At 57.9% G+C, this 2,907-nt stretch overlaps 1 protein-coding gene across 1 annotated transcript; it reads right to left on the bottom strand.

The window, feature by feature from the left end:
• Positions 1 to 488: 488 nt before the first annotated feature.
• DDIT4 (DNA damage inducible transcript 4) lies at positions 489 to 2,634 on the bottom strand. Its single transcript, XM_032609326.1, has 3 exons — positions 2,503 to 2,634; positions 2,123 to 2,378; positions 489 to 1,850 (listed from the first exon to the last, which is right to left on the bottom strand). The coding sequence occupies exons 2-3, from the start codon at positions 2,316 to 2,318 to the stop codon at positions 1,357 to 1,359; spliced, it is 690 nt and encodes a 229-aa protein (XP_032465217.1). The 5' UTR covers positions 2,319 to 2,378; positions 2,503 to 2,634; the 3' UTR covers positions 489 to 1,356.
• Positions 2,635 to 2,907: the final 273 nt, after the last annotated feature.

Raw genomic sequence — 2,907 nt, 5'->3', positions numbered from 1 at the left:
TAAGTCTTTTTCAAACTCCCTTTCTTAATGCTCCTGCTCCCTAGCCTTTTCATATCCAGAGATAAAATGTGTAATTTTCACTGCAGAACAAATAGAACTGTGCCTTTTTTCACAAGGAAAAAAGCCTCTTGCCGTCCTTTAAGTGCCTGGAAGGACCTTGGGCTCAGGAGTCCTTTGTACCAGGCCCTTCTAACCCAGGGCAGCCAGGTGAGCTCTTTCTACTGAGACTGTGGCTCTGAGAGGTCTGACTCACTCCCTATCTTCCAGGGCTTTCCAGTGCTTTCCCTTGGTAGCCTCAGCCAGCAGAGCCAAGGGAGCCTGCGTTCTTGACACAGATGGCACTCAGTCTACATACGTCCATGACCAAGCTGGCAGGCAGCCCCAGAAAGGGACAGAGAAACACACAGCTGCACCAGGGCGTGATGAAACCCACCTTTTCCAGCACCCATCCCCCTCCCTTTTATTTCATGGCACTGATGAGAGGCAACCGTTTTAACAAACATGATTTTTTTTATTAGAAAAGTAAAAAATATTGCATAGGTCTTAATACTTGAACATCAAGTGTATTCATGAACAGCGAGTATCTTCATGTAAACAGTTCTAGATGGAAGACCCAGATGGTACTCCTCTGGGGGAGGGGTTCCAGCCCCCACCCCAATCAGCCCCATCCCCTCACAGTTCAACCCTTCACTACACATCCGGGGATGGGCCACACGCAGCTCCCAGGTGTATTTTTTCTTCAAGTGTCAAAGATCCCCAAGTGATCCCAACACCCACCCCTTCCTCCTCTTACATTCATGCGTCTGTAAGATAGCTGCCTAGAACAGGTCAGTAGTGAAGCTCCAATCAAAAAAAAAAAAAAAAAGATACAAAAACAACAAAGAACAAACATTTGGTCCCTTCAGACCATGAGATACACAAACCACCTCGATGGCCTCCCCCCCCCCACCAGAGCTGGCTACCGTGAGCACACATCCCTTGCGGATGCCAGGGCAGCCCAGCTGCTCTCATGGCTCTGTCACACCACTGTTGTCTTAACTGTCAGTAACAATAAAAATAATAAGGTACATGCTACATACACATCCAGCCAGAAGCCTGGTTGGCCCCTAAGCCTTTGTTTCATGCTACAGTACTGAGGGGCAGCGTGTGAGCCCAAGTGGGAGCCACCTGTCCACACCTCAGTGAGCTTCCTAGGGAAACACCGTGTTCCCCTCACCTTGACCTTCCTCCCCGCAGGTGGCTGTTGTCAGTTTTCTAACGACAGGCAGCAGTCCCTCAGCTTCTGCCTGCCAATGTCCACCCCAAAAGTTCAACTGTCTCTGTCATGGGGTCAGTATCGGCCCCCCAGACCCAAGTTCAACACTCCTCAATGAGCAGCTGCTCTGAGCTGTACAGCTTCTTTTTGATTACTCGGAAGCCTGTGCTCAGCGTCAGGGACTGGCTGAAGCCAGGGACGAAGGGAGAGTTGGCGGAGCTAAACAACCCCTGGATCTTGGGCCAGAGGCGTGAGTCCAGGCGCAGCACGAGGGTCAGCTGGAAGGTGGGCACAAGGCTGGGGTCGAGAGCCAGTTGACCCACGCTGTGGCAGCTCTTGCCCTGCTCTACGCAGACGTCTAGCAGCGCCCCCCGCAGGCCGCACGGCTCGCTGTAGGCCAGGCGCAGTAGTTCTTTGCCCACCTGGCTCACCAGCTGGCTGGGCATCAGCAGGCGCGCAGGGCGCCGCGAGCCCAGCCGTGCCTGGGCCAGGCTCTCCTGCAGCAGCTGCATCAGGTTGGCACACAGGTGCTCATCCTCGGGATCGCTGAGCAGCTCGAAGTCGGGCAGGGACACCCCATCCAGGTAAGAAGAGTCTGCAAGGGAAAGCACGTAGGGGAGGGAGTTAGAGCAGCTCTGAACGGGGAGATGCTGTTTCGCTAAGAAAGCAGCACTCCTTTCCACTCTGTGCCTCAGTTTCCGCCCCACTCTCGTACCCTATACTTCAATGCCCCTCCTCTGCCCGCCTCCTTCCACAATCCGGATTCTGATGGGATAGGAAGCCAAAGTGGCTTTGACTCCTTCCAGCGCGGTGCCTTCCCACCTCCCCGGCCCCTCTATTCGCGTCCGGCTCCCGCCCACGGCTTACCTTCCTCCGGCCCAAAGCCACTGTTGCTGCTGTCCAGGGACTCGCAGTCCGAGCTCTCCAGGCTCGCGCAGCGGCCGAGCGCCTCTTCTCGGGCCGCCGACCCCCAGGCTGAGCGTGGCGGCTGATCTGGGGTGGGAGTTCGGGACAAGGACGAGGACGAAGAGGACGACGAGAAGCGATTCCAAAGGCTAGGCATGGTGAGGACGGACGCCAGGACGTTTGCAGATGAGCTCAGGGTACTGGAGCGCAGAAGACGCTGTAAGACAAGAGCGGCGCGGGCCCGGCGTCAGTCTGGGGGCTGCTCCAGACTGAGAGCGCTAGGATCCCCACGGCTGAGGCCTCTCCGCGCAGCGACCAGCACACAGAGAAGGGACACTCACCAGCTACTGCGGTCAGCTAGAACTGGGACAAGTGCGTGCGCGAACTGGTGCCAACCCCCGAGCTCTGCCCGGACCTGTCCCTTCTCCCCACCCGCAGCTCCCCCTCGGCCTGCCGCGGTCCCTAGTACCAGCGCAGAGAGACCTATAAGGACTAGCGGGGAGAGGCCACACCCCTTCCGCGCCGCAGCCCAATCCAGACCCGGGAGTGTGGCCCACCTCGACCAATGGGCTCTGGGCGCACGTTCGCAACGTTCTCTCCTGCCCGGTGACAGCCGCCTGGCCCCGCCCCCCTTGGGCCCCAGAAAGCACCCGGCCAAACCCGCGAGCCTCGGCCACGCCCCCTTTCTGGAAAGGGATCCGCGGCGGCTGCAGCTGCCAAGGTCCCCGAGGGCGGTCGCGGCAGGG

This window comes from Phocoena sinus, chromosome 16, assembly GCF_008692025.1.
Source record: "Phocoena sinus isolate mPhoSin1 chromosome 16, mPhoSin1.pri, whole genome shotgun sequence".
In the NCBI taxonomy this organism is placed as follows: domain Eukaryota; kingdom Metazoa; phylum Chordata; class Mammalia; order Artiodactyla; family Phocoenidae; genus Phocoena; species Phocoena sinus.
The sequence above is the reverse complement of the archived record's forward strand: the minus strand, read 5'-3'. Positions and strand labels throughout refer to the sequence as shown.

What these genes read in the sequence shown, in the direction of transcription:
- DDIT4 (XM_032609326.1), bottom strand. Translation starts at nt 2,318, where the DNA reads ATGCCTAGCCTTTGGAATCGCTTCTCGTCGTCCTCTTCGTCCTCGTCC. An exon ending in TGGCTTTGGGCCGGAGGAAG is followed by an intron (nt 1,851 to 2,122) that starts GTAAGCCGTGGG and finishes TTTCCCTTGCAG; the next exon opens with ACTCTTCTTACCTGGATGGG.